The sequence below is a fragment of the Engystomops pustulosus genome, chromosome 9 (assembly GCF_040894005.1).
Source record: "Engystomops pustulosus chromosome 9, aEngPut4.maternal, whole genome shotgun sequence".
Taxonomy (NCBI): Eukaryota; Metazoa; Chordata; class Amphibia; order Anura; family Leptodactylidae; genus Engystomops; species Engystomops pustulosus.
The window spans coordinates 16991472-17016550 of record NC_092419.1 but is presented as its reverse complement, the minus strand read 5'-3'; the positions used below and the strand labels follow the sequence as shown (position 1 = coordinate 17016550).

Below are 25079 nucleotides of genomic sequence, written 5' to 3'. Positions count from 1 at the left end.
AAATGCAGATACATCGCCTTATGATTGGCTCAGACGCACAGATGACAGAGAGACTGGGCGGCATCAGCTTCCTCCGCTACGGCCTGTCTGAGGGGGAGGCGGGACCTGTCAGCATCTTCTGTCTGTGATTGGCTACAGCGGCGCGCGTCTCCGGAGTCGTGCCCTGTGATTGGTTGGTTGGGCGCTCCGGGCCGCTGCGCTCAGGCTGCGGCTGCTCAGTCAGGTCTCGGCCGGCTCCGGGGTGACATGCTGGGCTCTGGAGGCTCCGTGGATCGGGGGCGACTCCGTCAACTGTTGCGGGGAAGTGTAGCCGGACTGTGCGAGCTGAAACTACTGCGGGAACGGCAAGAAGTGCGGGTGCGGCGAGCGCTGAGAGGCGGAGAGGTATACAATGTACAGGGGCTGATATATAATGTACAGGTATATGGAGGAGTGTACATAACGTACAGGGGGGTGTATATACTGTACAGGTATATAATGTACAGGGGCTGATATATAATGTACAGGTATATGGAGGAGTGTACATAACGTACAGGGGGGTGTATATACTGTACAGGTATATAATGTACAGGGGCTGATATATAATGTACAGGTATATGGAGGAGTGTACATAACGTACAGGGGGGTGTATATAGTGTACAGGTATATAATGTACAGGGGCTGATATATAGTGTACAGGTATATAATGTAGATGGGGTGGATATGATGTACAGGTATATGGAGGAATAGACATAATGTACAGGGGGTGCATATAATGTACAGATAAATGGAGGGGTGTATATAATGTACAGGAGGTGGATATAATGTGCAGGTATAAAATGTATTGGTATATTATGTACAGGGGGTGCATATAAAGTACATATATGTGGGTCGTATATAATGTATAGGTATATAATGTACAGGAGGTGGATATAATGTATAGATACATGGAGGGTGGATATAATGTATAGATACATGGAGGGTGGATATAATGTACAGGTATATGGAGGGGTGGATATAATGTACAGGTATATGGAGGGTTGGATATAATGTACAGGTATATGGAGGGGTGGATATAATGTACAGGGGTGGATATAATGTACAGGTATATGGAGGGGTGGATATAATGTACAGGTATATGGAGGGTTGGATATAATGTACAGGTATATGGAGGGTTGGATATAATGTACAGGTATATGGAGGGGTGGATATAATGTACAGGTATATGGAGGGGTGGATATAATGTACAGGTATATGGAGGGGTGGATATAATGTACAGGTATATGGAGGGGTGGATATAATGTACAGGTATATGGAGGGGTGGATATAATGTACAGGTATATGGAGGGGTGGATATAATGTACAGGTATATGGAGGGGTGGATATAATGTACAGGTATATGGAGGGGTGGATATAATGTACAGGTATATGGAGGGGTGGATATAATGTACAGGTATATGGAGGGTTGGATATAATGTACAGGTATATGGAGGGTTGGATATAATGTACAGGTATATGGAGGGTTGGATATAATGTACAGGTATATGGAGGGTTGGATATAATGTACAGGTATATGGAGGGGTGGATATAATGTACAGGTATATGGAGGGGTGGATATAATGTACAGGTATATGGAGGGGTGGATATAATGTACAGGTATATGGAGGGGTGGATATAATGTACAGGTATATGGAGGGGTGGATATAATGTACAGGTATATGGAGGGGTGGATATAATGTACAGGGGTGGATATAATGTACAGGTATATGGAGGGGTGGATATAATGTACAGGTATATGGAGGGGTGGATATAATGTACAGGGGTGGATATAATGTACAGGTATATGGAGGGGTGGATATAATGTACAGGTATATGGAGGGTTGGATATAATGTACAGGTATATGGAGGGTTGGATATAATGTACAGGTATATGGAGGGGTGGATATAATGTACAGGTATATGGAGGGGTGGATATAATGTACAGGTATATGGAGGGTTGGATATAATGTACAGGTATACGGAGGGTTGGATATAATGTACAGGTATATGGAGGGGTGGATATAATGTACAGGTATATGGAGGGGTGGATATAATGTACAGGTATATGGAGGGGTGGATATAATGTACAGGTATATGGAGGGGTGGATATAATGTACAGGTATATGGAGGGGTGGATATAATGTACAGGTATATGGAGGGGTGGATATAATGTACAGGTATATGGAGGGGTGGATATAATGTACAGGTATATGGAGGGGTGGATATAATGTACAGGTATATGGAGGGTTGGATATAATGTACAGGTATATGGAGGGGTGGATATAATGTACAGGTATATGGAGGGGTGGATATAATGTACAGGTATATGGAGGGTTGGATATAATGTACAGGTATATGGAGGGGTGGATATAATGTACAGGTATATGGAGGGGTGGATATAATGTACAGGTATATGGAGGGGTGGATATAATGTACAGGTATATGGAGGGGTGGATATAATGTACAGGTATATGGAGGGTTGGATATAATGTACAGGTATATGGAGGGTTGGATATAATGTACAGGTATATGGAGGGGTGGATATAATGTACAGGTATATGGAGGGTTGGATATAATGTACAGGTATACGGAGGGTTGGATATAATGTACAGGTATACGGAGGGGTGGATATAATGTACAGGTATACGGAGGGGTGGATATAATGTACAGGTATATGGAGGGGTGGATATAATGTACAGGTATATGGAGGGGTGGATATAATGTACAGGTATATGGAGGGGTGGATATAATGTACAGGTATATGGAGGGGTGGATATAATGTACAGGTATATGGAGGGGTGGATATAATGTACAGGTATATGGAGGGTTGGATATAATGTACAGGTATACGGAGGGTTGGATATAATGTACAGGGGTGGATATAATGTACAGGTATATGGAGGGGTGGATATAATGTACAGGTATATGGAGGGGTGGATATAATGTACAGGGGTGGATATAATGTACAGGTATATGGAGGGGTGGATATAATGTACAGGTATATGGAGGGGTGGATATAATGTACAGGGGTGGATATAATGTACAGGTATATGGAGGGGTGGATATAATGTACAGGTATATGGAGGGTTGGATATAATGTACAGGTATATGGAGGGTTGGATATAATGTACAGGTATATGGAGGGGTGGATATAATGTACAGGTATATGGAGGGTTGGATATAATGTACAGGTATACGGAGGGTTGGATATAATGTACAGGTATATGGAGGGGTGGATATAATGTACAGGTATATGGAGGGTTGGATATAATGTACAGGTATATGGAGGGTTGGATATAATGTACAGGTATATGGAGGGTTGGATATAATGTACAGGTATATGGAGGGTTGGATATAATGTACAGGTATATGGAGGGGTGGATATAATGTACAGGTATATGGAGGGTTGGATATAATGTACAGGTATATGGAGGGTTGGATATAATGTACAGGTATATGGAGGGGTGGATATAATGTACAGGTATATGGAGGGGTGGATATAATGTACAGGTATATGGAGGGGTGGATATAATGTACAGGTATATGGAGGGTTGGATATAATGTACAGGTATATGGAGGGTTGGATATAATGTACAGGTATATGGAGGGGTGGATATAATGTACAGGTATATGGAGGGTTGGATATAATGTACAGGTATATGGAGGGTTGGATATAATGTACAGGTATATGGAGGGGTGGATATAATGTACAGGTATATGGAGGGTTGGATATAATGTACAGGTATATGGAGGGGTGGATATAATGTACAGGTATATGGAGGGGTGGATATAATGTACAGGTATATGGAGGGGTGGATACAATGTACAGGTATATAATTTACAGGTATTTGGAGGGGTGTATATAATGTACAGGTATATGGAGGGTTGGATATAATGTACAGGTATATGGAGGGGTGGATATAATGTACAGGGAGTGCATATAATGTATAGATACATGGAGGGGTGGATATAATGTACAGGTATATGGAGGGGTGGATATAATGTACAGGTATATGGAGGGGTGGATATAATGTACAGGTATATGGAGGGGTGGATATAATGTACAGGTATATGGAGGGGGGGATATAATGTACAGGTATATGGAGGGTTGGATATAATGTACAGGTATATGGAGGGGTGGATATAATGTACAGGTATATGGAGGGGTGGATATAATGTACAGGTATATGGAGGGTTGGATATAATGTACAGGTATATGGAGGGGTGGATATAATGTACAGGTATATGGAGGGGTGGATATAATGTACAGGTATATGGAGGGGTGGATATAATGTACAGGTATATGGAGGGTGGATATAATATACAGGTATATGGAGGGGTGGATATAATGTACAGGTATATGGAGGGTTGGATATAATGTACAGGTATATGGAGGGGTGGATATAATGTACAGGTATATGGAGGGGTGGATATAATGTACAGGTATATGGAGGGGTGGATATAATGTAATGCTCATTAACTTTAGGAGCTCCCCCAACTCTGGACTAATTACCTGTTTAAGCGCCTCTCAGACAGCACTTATTACCTATAGAATCTCCTCCCACTCTGTAGTTGTAACCTGTAGCTCCTCCTCCTCTGCACTTGTTACCTGTATGTTCTCTCCATGTTTGCGTGGGATTCCTCCGGGTCCTCCAGTTTCCTCCCACACTCCAACACATACTAGTAGGTGATTAGATTGTCAGACAGGGACAGATTGGGCAAGTTCAGTGCAGCGCTGCGTAATCTGAGTGCGGAATATACATAAAGGAATTATTATTATTATTACACGCTCAATCACCCTCCATCCACTCCAGCACGGCCAAAACCAGAGAGAGAGGACACCAGGCCGGGATGTGCAGGACAACAGGCAGCAGCTTGGTGAGAAGAAAGGATGGAGGAAACACAGGATGAGCGTCCGTCCTCCTGGGTCTGGGGATCCATGTAAGATCTCGCCTCATGGGGTCAGGATGATTCTGAGAGATCAGGAACCAGCCCAGAACTACAGGAGGACCTGGTCCATGACCTGAAGAGATCTGGGACCTCAGTCACATAGATCACCGCTAGTAACACTGCACAGTCCTGGATTATATCCTGCAGGACACAGCAGCTCCTCCTGCTCATGTCCAGGCCCAACAACAACAAATAGAACTTTGGAACCCCATATGATGTCCCGACCATGTGGGGGGACACATCAGACTCTGGGGGGATTATCTGCAATGGGGACAGGATGACGGCAGCGTATAGAAGGGAGGATGGATGGGGCCATGTACCACAACCTCCTCCCTCAGTAAGAGCAGTGCAGATGGGTCATGGCTGGGTCTTCCACAATGACCCGAAACACACAGCCAGGACAACTAAGGAGCGGCTCCGGAAGAAGGAGAATTTCATGGTTGCTTTGAGACAGAAGGAGCCCATGGATAACAAATATATCATATACAGGCAGTCCCCGGGTTACGTACAAGATGACCAATTTATGACATTACTAAAACTCACATTGGCCGACATGATCTCCACATACAGACAGTCCCCGGGTTACATACAGGATAGGGTCCATAGGTTTGTTCTTAAGTTGAATTTGTTTGTAAGTCGGAACTGTATATTTTATAATTGTGGCTCCAGACAAAATAGTTTTTTTGTCCCAGTGAAAATTGGATTTTCAAAATTTTTTGCTGTAATGGGACCAAGGATGATCAATAAAGCTTCATTACAGACACCTTACAGCTGATCATAGCAGGCTAGGGTTAAAGTAACATCCAAAGAGGTCACAGTGGGAAGAGGAGTACAAGATCCCCCCCTTATAAACAACCTGTGTGTACCTGTATACTACAACCCCTCCCCCCCTCTCTGTGTGTACCGCAGCCCCCCCTCTCTGTGTGTACCGCAGCCCCCCTCTCTGTGTGTACCGCAGCCCCCCCCCTCTGTGTGTACCGCAGCCCCCCCCCTCTGTGTGTACCGCAGCCCCCCCCTCTGTGTGTACCGCAGCCCCCCCCCCCTCTGTGTGTACCGCAGCCCCCCCCTCTGTGTGTACCGCAGCCCCCCCCCCTCTGTGTGTACCGCAGCCCCCCCCCTCTGTGTGTACCGCAGCCCCCCCTCTGTGTGTACCGCAGCCCCCCCCCTCTGTGTGTACCGCAGCCCCCCCCCCCTCTGTGTGTACCGCAGCTCTCCCCCCCCCCCCTCTGTGTGTACCGCAGCCCACCCCCCACCCCCCCTGTGTGTACCGCGCCCTCCTGTATACACTTCTCTCTTGTCTCTTCCTCAGGATCTGGAGCGGCAGCTCTGGGAGTTGGAGAGGCAGCTGGGAGAACTGCGGCTGAGAGCGGAGAGCGACCAGGAGAACGGTGAGCGGCCGCAACGGTGGCTATGGGGCCCCTGGATGCAGCGGCTCAGGGCAGACTCTCTGCTGTAGACTTTCCTCTTGCATTGGGGGTGGGGGGATATAATTGGTGGTCCGCTTTTCTTTCTGCTCACTGCACGTGTGGATTGGGATGTTTTCCTGCTCAGTGGACCGTGCCTGCGCCCATCACTCCAACTGCAGCGGGCAGAGGAAGGGGGGGGGGGATAATTTGGGATACAGGAATTTTCATATTTGTTTTTGTTTCATGGTTTTATTCATTCCTCTGTACCGGGCAACAGCATATCCACTGCCCGCAGCACCCCGCAGCATGTACCGGGCCACAGCATAACCACTGCCCCCAGCACCCTGCAGCATGTACCGGGCCACAGCATATCCACTGCCCCCAGCACCCTGCAGCATGTACCGGGCCACAGCATATCCACTGCCCCCAGCACCCTGCAGCATGTACCGGGCCACAGCATAACCACTGCCCCCAGCACCCTGCAGCATGTACCGGGCCACAGCATATCCACTGCCCCCAGCACCCTGCAGCATGTACCGGGCCACAGCATATCCACTGCCCCCAGCACCCCGCAGCATGTACCGGGCCACAGCATATCCACTGCCCCCAGCCCCCTGCAGCATGTACCGGGCCACAGCATATCCACTGCCCCCAGCCCCCTGCAGCATGTACCGGGCCACAGCATATCCACTGCCCCCAGCACGCTGCAGCATGTACCGGGCCACAGCATATCCACTGCCCCCAGCACCCCGCAGCATGTACCGGGCCACAGCATATCCACTGCCCCCAGCCCCCTGCAGCATGTACCGGGCCACAGCATATCCACTGCCCCCAGCACCCCGCAGCATGTACCGGGCCACAGCATATCCACTGCCCGCAGCACCCTGCAGCATGTACCGGGCCACAGCATATCCACTGCCCGCAGCACCCCGCAGCATGTACCGGGCCACAGCATATCCACTGCCCCCAGCACCCCGCAGCATGTACTGGACCACAGCATATCCACTGCCCCCAGCACCCCGCAGCATGTACCGGGCCACAGCATATCCACTGCCCCCAGCCCCCTGCAGCATGTACCGGGCCACAGCATATCCACTGCCCGCAGCACCCCGCAGCATGTACCGGGCCACAGCATATCCACTGCCCCCAGCACCCCGCAGCATGTACCGGGCCACAGCATATCCACTGCCCCCAGCCCCCTGCAGCATGTACCGGGCCACAGCATATCCACTGCCCCCAGCACCCCGCAGCATGTACCGGGCCACAGCATATCCACTGCCCCCAGCACCCTGCAGCATGTACTGGACCACAGCATATCCACTGCCCCCAGCACGCTGCAGCATGTACCGGGCCACAGCATATCCACTGCCCCTAGCACCCCGCAGCATGTACCGGGCCACAGCATATCCACTGCCCGCAGCACCCTGCAGCATGTACCGGACCACAGCATATCCACTGCCCGCAGCACCCCGCAGCATGTACCGGGCCACAGCATATCCACTGCCCGCAGCACCCTGCAGCATGTACTGGGCCACAGCATATCCACTGCCCGCAGCACCCCGCAGCATGTACCGGGCCACAGCATATCCACTGCCCGCAGCACCCTGCAGCATGTACTGGGCCACAGCATATCCACTGCCCCTAGCACCGTGCAGCATGTCCCGGACCACAGCATATCCACTGCCCCCAGCACACCGCAGCATGTCCCCGACCACAGCATATCCACTGCCCCTAGCACCCTGCAGCATGTACAGGACCACAGCATATCCACTGCCCCTAGCACCCTGCAGCATGTACAGGACCACAGCATATCCACTGCCCCCAGCACCCTGCAGCATGTACCGGACCACAGCATATCCACAGCACCCTGCAGCATGTCCCGGACCACAGCATACCCACTGCCCCCAGCACCCTGCAGCCTGTACCAGACCACAGCATATCCACTGCCCTCAGCACCCCGCAGCATGTACCGGACCACAGAATATCCAATGCCCGCAGCACCCCGCAGCATGTACTGGACCACAGCATATCCACTGCCCCCACCACCCTTTAGCATGTACCGGGCCACAGCATATCCACTGCCTCCAGCGTGTACTGGGCCACAGCATATCCACTGCCCCTAGCACCCTGCAGCATGTACTGGGCCACAGCATATCCACTGCCCGCAGCACCCCGCAGCATGTACCGGGCCACAGCATATCCACTGCCCGCAGCACCCTGCAGCATGTACTGGGCCACAGCATATCCACTGCCCCTAGCACCGTGCAGCATGTCCCGGACCACAGCATATCCACTGCCCCCAGCACACCGCAGCATGTCCCCGACCACAGCATATCCACTGCCCCTAGCACCCTGCAGCATGTACAGGACCACAGCATATCCACTGCCCCTAGCACCCTGCAGCATGTACAGGACCACAGCATATCCACTGCCCCCAGCACCCTGCAGCATGTACCGGACCACAGCATATCCACAGCACCCTGCAGCATGTCCCGGACCACAGCATACCCACTGCCCCCAGCACCCTGCAGCCTGTACCAGACCACAGCATATCCACTGCCCTCAGCACCCCGCAGCATGTACCGGACCACAGAATATCCAATGCCCGCAGCACCCCGCAGCATGTACTGGACCACAGCATATCCACTGCCCCCACCACCCTTTAGCATGTACCGGGCCACAGCATATCCACTGCCTCCAGCGTGTACTGGGCCACAGCATATCCACTGCCCCTAGCACCCTGCAGCATGTACCCGACCACAGCATATCCACTGCCCCCAGCACCTCGCAGCATGTACCGGGCCACAGCATATCCACTGCCCCCAGCCCCCTGCAGCATGTACCGGGCCACAGCATATCCACTGCCCCCAGCACTCTGCAGCATGTACCGGGCCACAGCATATCCACTGCCCCCAGCACCCCGCAGCATGTACCGGGCCACAGCATATCCCCTGCCCCCAGCACCCCGCAGCATGTACCGGGCCACAGCATATCCACTGCCCCCAGCCCCCTGTAGCATGTACCGGGCCACAGCATATCCACTGCCCCCAGCACCCCGCAGCATGTACCGGGCCACAGCATATCCACTGCCCCCAGCACCCTGTAGCATGTACCGGGCCACAGTATATCCACTGCCCCCAGCACCATGCAGCATGTACCGGGCCACAGCATATCCACTGCCCGCAGCTCGCTGCAGCATCGGCCTAGATGGGCCACCCAGTAAGAGGTGTCTGGCCCTGTATTCCTTGTAGCATTTGGGCCAAGTCCTTCAGCCACTGGCCCACGTCCACCATCGTGTAGTTGGTGTTGTACTGGCTCCGCAGAGGGTCCACTGGTGCAATTTCTAAGTGCATTGCTGGTGTGGGGTGAATGGGCACAGTATGATAGAGCTGCATGTAGCATTGCCCCTCCCCTTTCTAGGCCGCCATGATTATTTCCATCTTCTCTCTCAGTAGCGGAGTATGAAGCCGATGGTCCAGAATCATGTGATGTGTTCCTGGATCGGGCCCCCCGGGGCGGACAGGCCGAGGCTCGGATGCATTACGCCAGTGAGCGCCCCAAGAGCGCAGGTAAGGTCGGTCATGGTCCCCTCTGCTCCTCCTGTCGCTTCTCCTCTTCTGTGTGTAACTGCCCCGCTCTTCTTTCTGCCCCCAGGTGATCTGGTTGTGGGATCCCATCACCCCCGTTCCTCTTCTTCTCGTCTTCTAGTGCCTCGCTCCATGTCTGCTCCTTATCCCTCTCCCTCATCCCCACCACCACCCCCTGCCCGCCGGGCGGAAGGTTATATTCTTTCTCTCCTCCGCCGCCAGCTACGGGCCCCATACCTACGTTCTGTCTCCACCGAGCGCCCTTCGCCCCCTGCACCTGCTACTGCCCCTGCATGTAGGATGACCAGCGTGTCATACACTCCCACTCACCGTGGCCCACGCCGGAAGCACCCCCCTCTCCTAAAGGGCCACAGCGTGGAGGGGTCTCCGCCAAAACCGCCAAGGAAATGCCTTTCTGCAGAGGAACCTCCACGAAAAAGAGGCGGACGGAGGACTCCAAGGTCACTCTCCGAAACCAGCCTGAGGGACCCTGCTCCGCGCCCAGAGGAGACTGTAGACCCTAGGGCCCCCCGGGAAGGGTGGCAGGGCTCCAGGAGCCACTTAGATGGCTGGGGCAATCCCCGCACTTATAAGGAGAGCTGGGCAAACAGCAGGGCACACACCGAGGGGTGGGCAGACCCCCAGGGCTTTGTGCAGGAATGGGGGGATCCTCGATCTCATGCCCAAGAAGGGGGGCGCTGTTACACTCTGGGAAGAGATGGAAGAGCCCCTACAGCGAGGATAGGGCCCCCCTGCAGGAAGTGGAGGTCCACTGCTGAGATTAGCGCAGGGGTCCCAGAGGGGGAAGCCAGAGTGGACTCTGAAGGAGAGGTCCAGGAGGAGGACGAAGAAGAAGAAGGAGGTTTAGTATGGCCAATGCAGCTCCCTCCCCGGGATGCTGAAGGGCGTCCACAAATGTTCAAGGTCAAAGCTTCTCAAGCCCTTAAGAAAAAGATCATGAGGTTCCATACGGGGTCACTGAAGGTCATGACAACTGTGTGACCAATGACCTCAGGGCCTCTTTGCTGTACAGACATGATACCCCTGTCCTCCAATACTGCTTCCCGTCTCACGCTGAAGAATGGCTGATAACAGGGAGTAATAGATTGTGTGCCCATGGCCTGCAGTTGCTAATACCAGAGAGTAGTACAACTCCTAGGATTAGAGAAGAGTGGAGGACTACAACTCCCATGGTCTGGGTGCCTGCACGTTTAACCCTCTCTATGCCCTGTAAGATCTCATGACTAGAGTTCCCATCATTACTCCCTGTTCCCCTGGGGGTTATCGCTTAGCTCCTGGTGATGTAAAATGTGTATAATGAGCGGGCCCGGATGTATATAGCGTTGTGCGTGTACAGGAGGCGCCGCCATCGCAGACGCTGTAAATAACCGCCACCGTTTTGTATGGGATCTTGTAAATAAAGTGGTTCTTGTCACTTTGTGTCGGTCTTGTGTTTCTCAGGATGTCCAGCAGGGGGCAGTAGTGAGTGTGGCTGCTCTCTGCCTTTGTCGGTCTGCACTGTCGTCCCTCGCATTGTCTTCTTCTTCCAGAGGTCCAGCTCCCTCCCAGAGACGTTTTTTGATCCTTCTCCTCTGCGGTTGTCAGTCTTTATGCTACCACCGGGCAGAGCTGTACACGGGAGCTACTTTACATATAACGGTGCAGACTTCATCGCTGCAAAATCTGCGTCCCGTCACACAAAGCGCCGTCTGTCTCATCCTCCAGTCGTCATGGAAACTGAACAAAAACCCCCAGTCCAAATATAACACAGAACGTGATTCATGCCGCGTGTGAGAGGTGGGGGGTGGTAATCATCAGGCTGGAGACTGCTGCGCTCTCAGGGATTATAATGTCTTCCCCTACCTGCACCACAATATTATCCTCTTCAGCATAAGGGGCTAAGAGTAGATGGACGGACCGGCAGAACAAAGTGTCAAGTACGAAATATTAATCAACTGGTCCATGGGGTGTGGACATGGACTACGGGGGCTGAATATCTGCTGGAAGAGTCTGGAGATGTGGAGGGTAGCGGGAGATTATATGTGTGGGGGAGCAAGGTGGGAACTGGATATTATATGTATGGAGGTAGTGAGGTGTGGACTGGAGTTATATATATATATATATATACACACACACACTCACCGGCCACTTTATTAGGTACACCTATCCAACTGCTCATTAACACTTAATTTCTAATCAGCCAATCACATGGCGGCAACTCAGTGCATTTAGGCATGTAGACATGGTCAAGACAATCTCCTGCAGTACAAACCGAGCATCAGTATGGGGAAGAAAGGTGATTTGGTGCCTTTGAACGTGGCATGGTTGTTGGTGCCAGAAGGGCTGGTCTGAGTATTTCAGAAACTGCTGATCTACTGGGATTTTCACGCACAACCATCTCTAGGGTTTACAGAGAATGGTCCGAAAAAGAAAAAACATCCAGTGAGCGGCAGTTCTGTGGGCGGAAATGCCTTGTTGATGCCAGAGGTCAGAGGAGAATGGGCAGACTGGTTCGAGCTGATAGAAAGGCAACAGTGACTCAAATCGCCTCCCGTTACAACCAAGGTAGGCAGAAGAGCATCTCTGAACGCACAGTACGTCCAACTTTGAGGCAGATGGGCTACAGCAGCAGAAGACCACTCTGGGTGCCACTCCTTTCAGCTGAGAACAGGAAACTGAGGCTACAATTTGCACAAGCTCATTGAAATTGGACAGTAGAAGATTGGAAAAACGTTGCCTGGTCTGATGAGTCTCGATTTCTGCTGCGACATTCGGATGGTAGGGTCAGAATTTGGCGTCAACAACATGAAAGCATGGATCCATCCTGCCTTGTATCAGCGGCTCAGGCTGGTGGTGGGGGTGTCATGGTGTGGGGAATATTTTCCTACCTGAGTATTGTTGCTGCCCATGTCCATCCCTTTATGAGCACAATGTACCCTGTAACATCTGATGGCTACTTTCAGCAGGATAATGCGCCATGTCATAAAGCTGGAATCATCTCAGACTGGTTTCTTGAACATGACAATGAGGTCACTGGACACAAATGGCCTCCACAGTCACCAGACCTCAATCCAATAGAGCATCTTTGGGATGTGGTGGAACGGGAGATTCCCATCATGGATGTGCAGCCGACAAATCTGCGGCAACTGTGTGATGCCATCATGTCAATAAGGACCAAAATCTCTGAGGAGCTTCCAGCACCTTGTTGTATCTATGCCACGAAGAATTGAGGCAGTTCTGAAGGCAAAAGGGGGTCTAACCCGTTACTAGCATGGTGTACCTAATAAAGTGGCCGGTGAGTGTGTGTGTGTAATATAAATATATATATATATTAGGAAGGTGTGGACTGGAGATATGTATGTATGGATGGAGTGAGGTGTGGGGGAGAGATTATTTGTAAGGAGGGAGTGGGGTATGTACTGGATATTATATGTATGGAGGGAGTGGGGTGTGGACAGGAGATCATATGGATGGAGACAGTGAAGTGTGGAGGGGGGATTATATGTATGGATGGATGGAGGGAGGGATTGGGGTGTGGACTGCAGATTATACTTATGGAAGGAGCCAGGTGTGGGGAAGAGATTTTATGTATGTAGGGAGTGGGGTGTTGACTGGAGATCATATGGATGGAGGTAGCGATGAATGGACTGGAGATTATATTTATGGAACAACAAGGTGTGGACTGGAGATTATACATATGGAGGGAACGAGGTGTGGAGGAGGGATTATTTGCATGTATGGAGGAAGAGATTGGGGTGTGGACTGGAGATTATACGTATGGAGGAATGAGGTGTGGAGGGGGGATTATATGTATGTTTGGATGGAGGGAGGGAGGGAGTGAGATGTGGACTGGAGATTATATCTCACATTTATGAAGGTGTCTGCGCCAGTTTTCTTTCTTTGTGCTGAAAAGAACATGGAATCTTCCTGTACATGTTCTTTTACACTCTCCGTGACACACATTTCCGCACAGCAGGATTGTGTTGCTCGCTCTCGAGGTTAAAGGCCACAGTTCATTTATTAAAAGAAGTTCAAGCTGCGCTGTGCAGTGTCCTGTGTAGTGTATAGACCAAGAATCTGCTGCCCCTGCACTGCTCCGACCGAGTGCAACAACTTTTTTTTGGTGCAGCTTAAACATAGGGCGTTCAACACAATTATGCCGGACTTTGCATAATAAATGTGGTGCACGGTGCAATTGTGCATCGGTACACCCCAAGTATTCACATCCCCCTCCGCCTAAATACACTGCTCAAAAAAGTAAAGGGAACAACATAATATAACTTAGTAAATAAAATTTCTGTGAAATCAAACTGTCCACTTAGGAAGCAGCACTGCTTGACATTCAATTTCAATTAGCAAGACACTTGTGTTGTAGGGAGGTCATACAGGCACGTGGAGGCCACACACTACTGAGCCTCATCAGGAGCATGCACAGGGGTTGTAGGGAGGTCATACAGGTACGTGGAGGCCACACACAATACTGAGCCTCATCAGGAGCATGTCAAGGCATTGTAGGGAGGTCATACAGGCACGTGGAGGCCACACACTACTGAGCCTCATCAGGAGCATGCACAGGGGTTGTAGAGTAGTCATACAGGCACGTGGAGGACACACACAATACTGAGCCTCATCAGGAGCATGTCAAGGCATTGTAGGGAGGTCATACAGGCACGTGGAGGCCACACACAATACTGAGCCTCATCAGGAGCATGCCGAGGGGTTGTAGGGAGGTCATACAGGCACGTGGAGGCCACACACTACTGAGCCTCATCAGGAGCATGCACAGGGGTTGTAGGGAGGTCATACAGGCACGTGGAGGCCACACACAATACTGAGCCTCATCAGGAGCATGTGGAGGTGTTGTAGGGAGGTCATACAGGCACGTGGAGGCCACACACACAATACTGAGCCTCATCAGGAGCATGTGGAGGTGTTGTAGGGAGGTCATACAGGCACGTGGAGGCCACACACAATACTGAGCCTCATCAGGAGCATGTGGAGGTGTTGTAGGGAGGTCATACAGGCATGTGGAGGACACACTACTGAGCCTCATTTTGTTTTCAACTCAGATTTATTAAGAAATGGCAAAAGAAATTCACATAACAGAACAGAATGGGGGTCATTTACTAAGGGCCCGATTCACGTTTTCCCGACGTGTTACCCGAATATTTCCGATTTGCGCCGATTGTACCTGAATTGCCCCGGGATTTTGGCGCACGCGATCGGATTGTGGCGCATCGGCGCCGGCATGTGCGCGACGGAAAACGGGGGGCGTGGCCGAGCGAAAACCCGACGGATTCGGAAATACCGCCGCATTTAAAAAAAAAAATGTGTCGCGAAAATTTCACTCACCTTCATCCAGGATAGGTCGGTGTATTTCAAGGCATTCCAGCGGACTTCAGCGCAGCAGCGCCACCTGGTGGACGGCGGAGGAACTACCATCATAAATCCCGGCCGGACCCGAATCCAGCGCAGAGAAGGCGCCGCTGGATCGCGAATGGGCCGGGTAAGTAAATCTGCCCCAATATCTCCCTTCTGGAGATGTATCTTGACAAGTATCATCTTTAATACAGGTCATGTTGTATGAAAACAAAAGACAATCAAAAAAGAGAACAAATGAATAACATGCAATAAAGTCAAGAAAAATTGAAAGGTAGAAAGTAACATAGACCATAAACGTGATTGGCTATGGACTATGGGGGGAAATGGGAAATAGGGTAGTGGGGGGAAGGGAATTAGGGAACTGACCGGCTCTGCCTCGTCCCACCTTCTTGTGCTTCTGGACACTGCCATTCCAAGGGAAGGGAGGTTATCCCATAAAAGTCATCATCCTAGATTGCTTGGTATTCCAAATTTTGTAAAATTTGTGACCCTATCGGCCAATAAGTGACTTAGTTGGTCATTCATCATAATCCATGTCAATTTAGATGTCACAAATGCAAATGGCATAGTCTGGGGGGGGGGGGGACTTCCACGCTCTGGCAGTGGCTATTTTTGCCGCTAGCATAACCAATTTCCGTGTGGCTTTCGGAGGGTGTAACTCACCATTGAGCACTGCACTCATTTTTCATGCATGAGATCCCAAACTTCCCCCCAGAATTTATCTACTATCGGGCATTCCCACCAAACATGAAGAACGGACCAAAATCGCCATGTGTGGCATCACCCTGATTCTGTGAAAGCCCTTGTTTAGCCACCACTTAGAATTTCCCATCTGCAAACCTGGGATGAAATCCAGATTACGGCATATTGTAGCCAGGGGTCTATGTGGCGATGCTAGATTACGTTTCTTCAGCAGAGCGTCCCACAGAGCCAGCCTTTTGGAAAGTACTGGAGCCAAAATAGGTCTGGAGGAGGCCCTCAACCATAAAACTGTTTCAATCGGGACCGGATGACAGGCTGGAGCCTCAATCGGGACCGGATGACAGGCTGGAGCCTCAATCGGGACCCACTTGGGGATAGTATGGTCTCAAGTATATGGAGGTCATGTTGGCCAATGTAGCCGAGTTTTAGTGTCAGGGTGGCGCACATGGCATTTTTGGTCCATTTTTAAGCATGCTTTTTCAGTCCGTAAAAACTCATGTATTTTTAAAACGCATCAGTTTTTGACAATTATCTTAATAGATAAAGAGGTTGTAAGCGGACAAACGCATGGTAAGAGGTAAAAAAAAATGCGTTTTTAATCAGACTGAAAACGCATGCTTAAAAACGGAACAAAAAAACGCCATGTGTGGCATCCCCCTTATAGATTGGGCATACCCAAGCCCCCACAGACTTTGGATCAAACAAGGTGCGTCTAGGTACTTGTGGGTGACTCCCTAGCTGTAAATTACCCGTATCGGTGGGGTGGGGAATAATAGGGTCATTTTGACCGCAGCAATTCGTCCGAGAGGCCAACTTTTTAAATCGAGTTCCAATTTATATGAAGCAAGGCTGGATAATTGTATAAAGAGGTGATGGAGGAGGTCAATGTGATGCCTAGATATGGCAGCGAGTGAGTCGCCCACCGAGCCTCATCTTGTTTTACGGACATTGATGGATCAGCCTGTAGTGTGTTTTTCCAATTTAATTTTGTGGGTGACTCCAAATCCAGGCCTCCATTGGTTAATAAATTTGATTCCCATTGATGATTCTTTTGTGATTTTGTTGTCTGCACTTTCAACTTTGTACAGAACTAAGTATTCGAAGAGAATATTTAATTCATTCATTTCTAGGATGTGCCATGTGGGTGTCCAGGTGTGCACCCCCTCCTCCTATATCCAAGCACCCTGTCTGTGGGAATCTTCTTATATTTTTTATCCATGGCCTCCTGCCTTCTAAAATATACTTTTTAAAAAGTAGATTTCTGTGTCGGATAGCGATAGCCCATGTGTTCTTTTTATTCCTCTGCTTTGGCCACCAGAGGGCGCTTTGAAACTGTGGATTTATAAATCAGAGGGCGATCAGTATAGAAAAACCAATGGATTAATTGAGCAAACTTTCCAGGTGTGCACATCCACCTCCTAAATAAAAGATGCTGCTGCCAAGGTGTGCACATCCCCCTCCTCCTTAATATAAGATGATGCTACCCAGGTGTGCACCTCCCCTCCTCCTTAGTATACGATTTTGTTGCCCAGGTGTGCACATCCCCCTCCTCCTTAGTATAAGATGCTGTTGCCCAGGTGTGCACATCCCCCTTCTTCTTAGTATAAGATGCTGTTGCCCAGGTGTGCACATCCCCTCCTACTTAGTATAAGATGAAGCTATCCAGGTGTGCATCTCCCCTCCTTCTTAGTATAAGATGAAACAGGTGTGCACATCCCCCTCCTCCTTAGTATAAGATGAAGCTGCCCAGGTGTGCACATCCCCCTCCTCCTTAGTATAAGATGAAGCTGCCCAGGTGTGCACATCCCCCTCCTCCTTAGTATAAGATGAAGCTGCCCAGGTGTGCACATCCCCCTCCTCCTTAGTATAAGATGAAGCTGCCCAGGTGTGCACATCCCCCTCCTCCTTAGTATAAGATGAAGCTGCCCAGGTGTGCACATCCCCCTCCTCCTTAGTATAAGATGAAGCTGCCCAGGTGTGCACATCCCCCTCCTCCTTAGTATAAGATGAAGCTGCCCAGGTGTGCACATCCCCCTCCTCCTTAGTATAAGATGAAGCTGCCCAGGTGTGCACATCCCTCTCCTCCTTAGTATAAGATGAAGCTGCCCAGGTGTGCACATCCCCCTCCTTCTTAGTATAAGATGAAGCTGCCCAGGTGTGCACATCCCCCTCCTCCTTAGTATAAGATGATGTTGCCCAGGTGTGCACATCCCCCTCCTCCTTAGTATAAGATGAAGCTGCCCATGTGTGCACATCCCCCTCCTCCTTAGTATAAGATGCTGTTGCCCAGGTGTGCACATCCCCCTCCTCCTTAGTATAAGATGAAGCTGCCCAGGTGTGCACATCCCCCTCCTCCTTAGTATAAGATGAAGCTGCCCAGGTGTGCACATCCCCCTCCTCCTTAGTATAAGATGAAGCTGCCCAGGTGTGCACATCCCCCTCCTCCTTAGTATAAGATGAAATTGCCCAGGTGTGCACATCCCCCTCCTCCTTAGTATAATATGAAGCTGCCCAGGTGTGCACATCCCCCTCCTCCTTAGTATAAGATGAAGCTGCCCAGGTGTGCACCTCCCCTCCTCCTTAGTATAAGATGAAGCTGCCCAGGTGTGCACATCCCCCTCCTTTTTAGTATAAGATGCTGTTGCCCAGGTGTGCACATCCCCCTCCTCCTTAGTATAAGATGAAGCTGCCCAGGTGTGCACATTCCCCTCCTCCTTAGTATAAGATGAAGCTGCCCAGGTGTGCACATCCCCCTCCTCCTTAGTATAAGATGAAGCTGCCCAGGTGTGCACATCCCTCTCCTCCTTAGTATAAGATGAAGCTGCCCAGGTGTGCACATTCCCCTCCTCCTTAGTATAAGATGAAGCTGCCCAGGTGTGCACATCCCCCTCCTCCTTAGTATAAGATGAAGCTGCCCAGGTGTGCACATCCCTCTCCTCCTTAGTATAAGATGAAGCTGCCCAGGTGTGCACATCCCTCTCCTCCTTAGTATAAGATGAAGCTGCCCAGGTGTGCACATCCCCCTCCTCCTTAGTATAAGATGAAGCTGCCCAGGTGTGCACATCCCCCTCCTCCTTAGTATAAGATGAAGCTGCCCAGGTGTGCACATTCCCCTCCTCCTTAGTATAAGATGAAGCTGCCCAGGTGTGCACATCCCCCTCCTCCTTAGTATAAGATGAAGCTGCCCAGGTGTGCACATCCCCCTCCTCCTTAGTATAAGATGAAGCTGCCCAGGTGTGCACATCCCCCTCCTCCTTAGTATAAGATGAAGCTGCCCAGGTGTGCACATCCCCTCCTCCTTAGTATAAGATGAAGCTGCCCAGGTGTGCACATCCCTCTCCTCCTTAGTATAAGATGAAGCTGCCCAGGTGTGCACATCCCCCTCCTCCTTAGTATAAGATGAAGCTGCCCAGGTGTGCACATCCCCCTCCTCCTTAGTATAAGATGAAGCTGCCCAGGTGTGCACATCCCCTCCTCCTTAGTATAAGATGAAGCTGCCCAGGTGTGCACATCCCTCTCCTCCTTAGTATAAGATGAAGCTGCCCAGGTGTGCACATCCCCCTCCTCCTTAGTATAAGATGAAGCTGCCCAGGTGTGCACATCCCTCTCCTCCTTAGTATAAGATGAAGCTGCCCAGGTGTGCACATCCCCCTCCTTCTTAGTATAAGATGAAACTGCCCAGGTGTGCACATCCCCCTCCTCCTTAGTATAAGATGATGTTGCCCAGGTGTGCACATCCCCCTCCTCCTTAGTATAAGATGAAGCTGCCCATGTGTGCACATCCCCCTCCTCCTTAGTATAAGATGCTGTTGCCCAGGTGTGCACATCCCCCTCCTCCTTAGTATAAGATGAAGCTGCCCAGGTGTGCACATCCCCCTCCTCCTTAGTATAAGATGAAGCTGCCCAGGTGTGCACATCCCCCTCCTCCTTAGTATAAGATGAAGCTGCCCAGGTGTGCACATCCCCCTCCTCCTTAGTATAAGATGAAGCTGCCCAGGTGTGCACATCCCCCTCCTCCTTAGTATAAGATGAAATTGCCCAGGTGTGCACATCCCCCTCCTCCTTAGTATAATATGAAGCTGCCCAGGTGTGCACATCCCCCTCCTCCTTAGTATAAGATGAAGCTGCCCAGGTGTGCACCTCCCCTCCTCCTTAGTATAAGATGAAGCTGCCCAGGTGTGCACATCCCCCTCCTTTTTAGTATAAGATGCTGTTGCCCAGGTGTGCACATCCCCCTCCTCCTTAGTATAAGATGAAGCTGCCCAGGTGTGCACATTCCCCTCCTCCTTAGTATAAGATGAAGCTGCCCAGGTGTGCACATTCCCCTCCTCCTTAGTATAAGATGAAGCTGCCCAGGTGTGCACATCCCTCTCCTCCTTAGTATAAGATGAAGCTGCCCAGGTGTGCACATCCCCTCCTCCTTAGTATAAGATGAAGCTGCTCAGGTGTGCACATCCCCCTCCTCCTTAGTATAAGATGAAGCTGCCCAGGTGTGCACATCCCCCTCCTCCTTAGTATAAGATGAAGCTGCCCAGGTGTGCACATTCCCCTCCTCCTTAGTATAAGATGAAGCTGCCCAGGTGTGCACATTCCCCTCCTCCTTAGTATAAGATGAAGCTGCCCAGGTGTGCACATCCCCCTCCTCCTTAGTATAAGATGAAGCTGCCCAGGTGTGCACATCCCTCTCCTCCTTAGTATAAGATGAAGCTGCCCAGGTGTGCACATCCGTTCCCCCCTCCCTTGCAGGTGACATCTGTCGTCTCCTCCCTCTTCTTGTAGATCTCAGCTCTTGCACCTGTCAGACGCTGGAGGTGACGCTTGGAGTCGGTCGCATCCTTCTCTCTTCTCTGCAGCACAGGACACAGGTGAGTGCCCCCCGGGTGATGGGTGAGGGTCCGGGCTGCTTGTAACAGAATAAGACGAGAGGCGCCCCGGGGGTGAGCGGCTCTGCAGGTTTGGGGGGGGGGGATATCTTTTGGACTCATTTGGGTGAAGCTGAGGGATGATCATCTTTGTAACCTACATATTTAAATATCTGCAGCAGCTATTGTCTGCTGTTATCAGCCCTGAGATACAATGTCATTGCTCTGGTGGGGGGTGTAGATGGGAGCGAGACCCCCGGACACATGATGTGAGCTCACACTCATCAGAGAGGTGGAGGCCGCACCCTGAGGAGACACTACGGTCTGTCCCTGCGCTGCCTGGTGGGGGATGGGCTGGAGCCCGCGGTGTAATTACCTGCCGGTCCCCGGGGGATCAGACACCTGCTACATGCTGGAAAGTATGTGCCCCCTCTCCACCAGCGCCAGGAGCGTTCAGACTGGATTAAAGGAATAAATAGGGCGGCGGCTCAGCAGCGGCGGCTGTAGCGAGGGGGGCACTTAGTTTTGTCACCTCCGTATATTACAGCAGATTCTCCTGCGGCTTCATTGCAGAATGTCTAATAATTTAGCAAAAATCGTCGAAGCCCGAAAGGATGTGGAGCAGCTAAAGATGGAGGTGAACATCGAGCGGATGAAGGTGAGTCACATCTGTGCAAAAATGTGCTAGCCCCCCCCCCTCCATCATGTGCCCACCAGAAGCTTCCCCTCATAATGTGCCCACCAGAAGCTTCCCCCCATAATGTGCCCCACAGCAGCTCCCCCTCATAATGTGCCCCACAGCAGCTCCCCCTCATAATGTGCCTCACAGCAGCTCCCCCTCATAATGTGCCCCACATCAGCTCCCCCTCATAATGTGCCTCACAGCAGCTCCCCTCATAATGTGCCCCACAGCAGCTCCCTCTCATAATGTGCCCCACAGCAGCTCCCTCTCATAATGTGCCCCACAGCAGCTCCCCCTCATAATGTGCCCCACAGCAGCTCCCCCTCATAATGTGCCCCACAGCAGCTCCCCCATAATGTGCCTCACAGCAGCTCCCCCTCATAATGTGCCCCACAGCAGCTCCCCCTCATAATGTGCCCCACAGCAGCTCCCCCTCATAATGTGCCCCACAGCAGCTCCCCCTCATAATGTGCCCCACAGCAGCTCCCCCTCATAATGTGACCCACAGCAGATCCTCAGCATAATGTGCCCCACAGCAGCTCCCCAGCATAATGTGCCCCACAGCAGCTCCCCCTCATAATGTGCCTCACAGCAGCTCCCCCTCATAATGTGCCCCACATCAGCTCCCCCTCATAATGTGCCTCACAGCAGCTCCCCTCATAATGTGCCCCACAGCAGCTCCCTCTCATAATGTGCCCCACAGCAGCTCCCTCTCATAATGTGCCCCACAGCAGCTCCCCCTCATAATGTGCCCCACAGCAGCTCCCCCTCATAATGTGCCCCACAGCAGCTCCCCCATAATGTGCCTCACAGCAGCTCCCCCTCATAATGTGCCCCACAGCAGCTCCCCCTCATAATGTGCCCCACAGCAGCTCCCCCTCATAATGTGCCCCACAGCAGCTCCCCCTCATAATGTGCCCCACAGAAGCTCCCCCTCATAATGTGCCCCACAGAAGCTCCCCCTCATAATGTGCCTCACAGCAGCTCCCCCTCATAATGTGCCCCACAGCAGCTCCCTCTCATAATGTGCCCCACAGCAGCTCCCTCTCATAATGTGCCCCACAGCAGCTCCCCCTCATAATGTGCCCCACAGCAGCTCCCCCTCATAATGTGCCCACAGAAGCTCCCCCTCATAATGTGCCCACAGCAGCTCCCCCTCATAATTTGCCCCACAGCAGCTCCCCCTCATAATGTGCCCCACAGCAGCTCCCCCATAATGTGCCTCACAGCAGCTCCCCCATAATCTGCCCCACAGAAGCTCCCCCTCATAATGTGCCCCACAGTAGTTCCCCCGCATAATGTGCCCCACAGCAGCTCCCCCTCATAATGTGCCCCACAGCAGCTCCCCCTCATAATGTGCCCCACAGAAGCTCCCCCTCATAATGTGCCCCACAGTAGATCCTCCGCAAAATGTGCCCCACAGCAGCTCCCGTTTATAATGTGCCCCACAGCAGCTCCCCTTTATAATCTGCCCCACAGCAGCTCCCCTTTATAATGTGCCCCACAGCAGCTCCCCCTCATAATGTGCCCCACAGCAGCTTCTCAGCATAATGTGCCCCACAGCAGCTCCCCCTTATAATGTGCCCCACAGCAGCTCCCCCTCATAATGTAAGAGGTAGTCACAGCCCCCCCCCCTTTATATCCTCTGTGAAAGGTGTTCACAGCTCCGCCCCTACTGATGACATCACTGATATCCCCTCTTTGCCTCAGGTGTCGGTGGTGGTGTCGGACATCCTCTCGTTCTGTCAGTCTCACTTTATCTCGGATCCGTTGGTGTCTCCCGTTCCCGCTGCAGAGAATCCCTTCCGTGATAAGAGATTGGTGTGCGCTGTGCTATGAGGGTCCGCACTGGGACCCCCCATCATTATATTATCTGTGCTGTGTACAATCCTGAGACAATAAAGTTGTGGTAGTCATCCCCGGTTGTGTTGTGTCTTCTTTGTACAAGGAGGGGCTTCCACCACCAAGGAAAATATGCAGGTTGTTGCCCGGGAAACCCACCCCCCACTTCCAAGGATTCAGAGTCAGATTAAAGAGTGGGCACCTGGGGCCTCATCCACTGCATAGGTAATAGGCACCTCCACCACAAGACCTGTAGAGGTCAGGGACCTAAGGATAATATTCCCTTCTGTTCTGCTGTGTGGAGGCTCCAATAATGATCTTCTCTCTGTTTAGGAGGAGAGATAATTATTGGGGCAGATTTACTTTCCCGGCCCATTCGCGATCCAGCGGCGCGTTCTCTGCACTGGATTCGGGTCCGGCTGGGATTTATTAAGGTAGTTCCTCCGCCGTCCACCAGGTGGTGCTGCTGCGCTGAAGAGCATCAGAACGCACTGGAATACACCGAGCCGGGCTGAGTGAAGGTAAGTGCAAGCTCTGCGACAGTTTTTTTTTTTTTAAATGCGGCGGTTTTTCTGAATCCGTCGGGTTTTCGTTCGGCCACGCCCCCGATTTCCGTCGCGTGCATGCCAGCGCCGATGCGCCACAATTCTATCTTGTGCGCCAAAATCCCGGGGCAATTCAGGGGAAATCGGCGCAAATCGGAAATATTCGGGTAACACGTCGGGAAACCGCGAATCGGGCCCTTAGTAAATGACCCCCATTGTGTCCGGTAGGTGGCAGCATCGCTCAATGTTACCTCCTCTTAGAAATACAGATGGCCGACAACATGGAGGAGGAAGGACAGAGAGGAAGAGGAGGAGGGAATCGGCAACTGCTACAGTCATCATCAGGTCAGTTACTAGGGGTGTGGGAGGGTGCTCATCGAAGGCACAGAGGAAACTTTATTTCCTCTCATCCTACCGCCCCCTGCCAACCTAAAGAGAACCTGTCACAGCAGTTTGGGACAATAAACCTACAACAGGTCATTTTGAACCAGTGCTTTCGTTTCCCTAATCTTCCTGTTTTTTATTGCAGGCACAGATTGAAATATAAAGGGTAAAATTGGGCGCTAAACCACCGGCCCATAAGGCACTGTGGGTGGTTTTGTGTCAGAAATCACCCCGGCAGGTTCCCTTTAAGAGCCCTCTGCACTTCTCCACTTACCCTATCACATTCTATTCCCCAAATCTAGGGGTGCACAACCTGTGGCCTGAACCTGGTCTGCCCCAGAGCGACAGCATAAGAAACCAATAAGCGCTTCCACTACAGGAGCAACTTGTCATATGCAATCCCAGGTCTTCTCCTATCGCTCTGGTCAGCTCCTGCTCCCGCTCCTTGCATCGGTCCTGCTGCAGGCACTGCTCCTGCTCCAGACACTGCTCCTGCTCCAGACACTGCTCCTGCTCCAGACACTGCTCCCGCTCCTTGCATCGGCCTGCTGCAGGCACTGCTCCTCCTCCAGACACTGCTCCTGCTCCAGACACTGCTCCTGCTCCAGACACTGCTCCTGCTCCAGACACTGCTCCTGCTCCAGACACTGCTCCTGCTCCGGGCACCGCTCCTGCTCCGGGCACCGCTCCTGCTCTGGGCACTGCTCCTACTCTGGGCA

The 25079-nt window shown here is 51.5% G+C and overlaps 1 protein-coding gene across 5 annotated transcripts; it reads left to right on the top strand.

Annotated features, from left to right (window-relative positions):
- Positions 1-132: 132 nt before the first annotated feature.
- Positions 133-23507, top strand: LOC140077874 (guanine nucleotide-binding protein G(I)/G(S)/G(O) subunit gamma-8-like). 5 transcript variants are annotated; one of them, XM_072125457.1, is made up of 6 exons: positions 133-384; positions 6278-6356; positions 9830-9943; positions 20825-20910; positions 21455-21565; positions 23300-23507. In XM_072125457.1, the coding sequence occupies exons 1-6, from the start codon at positions 247-249 to the stop codon at positions 23426-23428; spliced, it is 657 nt and encodes a 218-aa protein (XP_071981558.1). In that variant the 5' UTR covers positions 133-246; the 3' UTR covers positions 23429-23507. The 5 variants fall into 5 exon arrangements, with proteins under 5 accessions (XP_071981558.1, XP_071981557.1, XP_071981556.1 ...); XM_072125456.1 differs by having other exon boundaries at positions 136-384; positions 9827-9943; XM_072125455.1 differs by lacking the exons at positions 20825-20910; positions 21455-21565; positions 23300-23507 and adding an exon at positions 10029-11396 and having other exon boundaries at positions 146-384.
- The last annotated feature ends 1572 nt before the right edge of the window (positions 23508-25079 follow it).